The 2,070-nt window shown below is 36.7% G+C and overlaps 1 protein-coding gene across 1 annotated transcript; it reads left to right on the forward strand.

The window, feature by feature from the left end:
- Nucleotides 1-227: 227 nt before the first annotated feature.
- On the forward strand, nucleotides 228-1,843 carry LOC122334412 (1-phosphatidylinositol 4,5-bisphosphate phosphodiesterase beta-2-like; the record flags this gene model as incomplete). Its single annotated transcript, XM_043232315.1, has 4 exons — nucleotides 228-374; nucleotides 600-757; nucleotides 1,590-1,672; nucleotides 1,759-1,843. Coding segments are annotated over 4 exons (473 nt in total), but the record flags the coding sequence as incomplete, so codon positions are not given.
- Nucleotides 1,844-2,070: the final 227 nt, after the last annotated feature.

Here is a 2,070-nt window from a genome sequence, read left to right on the forward strand (position 1 = left end):
AAATGTAAATATAAATGTAAAGAATATAACTAATAAAAATGACACAAATGCACAACAGAATAGTTAATCAATAAACCTTTGACTTAAAATTCAAATAAAACACATAAACTAGTATAATAAAACAAATCAGAATAGAATAGAATAGAATAGAATAACTGTATATCAGTGAATTATCAACCGTAAGCCAGTCAGCTGTCTGTATATTTGTGTGTGTTTTCCCGCTGCAGGTCAGATATCTCCGGAGGGTTTGATGTTTTATCTGATGGGCTCTGAGACTTCAGTGGTCAAACTGGACAAACTGGCCCAGAGTCATGACATGACCCAACCAATCCCACATTACTTCGTCAAATCCTCCCACAACACCTATCTCACAGGTGAGGAGAAACAGCGTTTTAAAAAGAGGTGAGCGGGGCCTCGACTCAAACAGCGGAGCCCTCTCTTGTGTCGCATAAAAACAGGCACCAAAGCCTCCACTCAGACTGACACAATAAATGATCGCTTTGAGCCGAAGCTTCGCAGACACACTCACCGTATTGCATTTAAAGCAGTGTTTGCGCCGCAGGATGTTGAGAGTTTAGTGAAGGTGGTGTTGTGTGCAGCGGGGCAGCTGACGGGCGTCTCGTCTCCGGAGATGTACCGCCAGTGTCTCCTCGCCGGGTGCCGCTGTCTGGAGCTTGACTGCTGGAAGGGCAAGCCGCCGGACGAAGAGCCCATCATCACCCACGGCTTCACCATGACAACCGAGATCCTCTTCAAGGTCGCTTCCACCAATCATTATGGGATGCAGAAATCAAAGCAACTTTACCGCACATCATTGATCGCTTTGATTTCCTGAGATCAAAACATATGCATCAATAGCACTTATTATGAAAATAATATACTTAAGTGCGGCTTAATTTAAGAAATGTTAACCGCAATTAAAATTGGTTTAAAATGTGTATTAGATGCAAGCATTTGCTGTAACTATAATATACTTTAATTACTTTAATTAATTAGTGCTATCAATATATATGTGTGTTTATATGTATTACGCATATATTAATACACACCCGTAAATGTATATATGTTACGTTTATATATTAAATATATTTATATATGATATAAATGAGATGAATAAAAATATGTAAATATTTTCTAAATATATGCTGTGTGTGTATTTAAAGGCACATAATGAATATACCTGTTACACACACAGATCATTTTATTTTGGATGCAATTAATCGTTTGACAGCACTGCTTTTAATATATATTTTTTATAATGATGTTGCAATTCAGTTCGTTTAACTTAAATATAATATTGAATGACGCACTACAGTTTAATTATAACCCAGTATGTTGGTCAACGCAACTAAATAATAATTTAAAATGTACTAAAATATAATTTGATTAAAATTAAATAAAATAAATGGCAACCAGTTATATGAACTAATATTAGTTAACATTAACTAACTTATTTTTTAATTTAAATGCATTAAAATCTAAAGCACAAAACACAGGATGCTTTAATAAAAGTGTGATTTTTAAATGCACTTCCAATATGATTCAACGTGAGGAAATCTGATTGAGATGTTCTCCCTTTATGGCCGTAGGACGTGATCGAAGCCATCGCCGAGAGCGCCTTCAAAACCTCCAAGTATCCTGTCGTCCTTTCGTTCGAGAACCACGTTGACTCGTAAGACGCACTTTGCCCCTCGTGCCGCAGGTTGGATGCCGTGACGTTTCTGATGTGATGTGAACGAGATCGCGTGTCTGTTTCAGAGTGAAGCAGCAGGAGAAGATGGCCGAGTACTGCAGGACCATCTTTGGAGACGCTCTGCTCGTGGATGTGCTGGAGAAATACCCCGTGAGTTCAGACTAGTGCTGTCCGATCGTTCATCGCCATTAATTGCTTCTAAAATCAGTGTTTTGTGTTTACATAGGATACAGTACATGTATATATTGAATAAAGGTTATGTTGTGTCTATGAACACATTAAATAAAAATAATATGTAAATGCATATACATAAATATGTGTGTATTTATATATACATAATAAATTAACACATGCATGAATATATTTAAGAATTATAT

This window comes from Puntigrus tetrazona, unplaced genomic scaffold (assembly GCF_018831695.1).
Source record: "Puntigrus tetrazona isolate hp1 unplaced genomic scaffold, ASM1883169v1 S000000523, whole genome shotgun sequence".
NCBI classification, from domain to species: domain Eukaryota; kingdom Metazoa; phylum Chordata; class Actinopteri; order Cypriniformes; family Cyprinidae; genus Puntigrus; species Puntigrus tetrazona.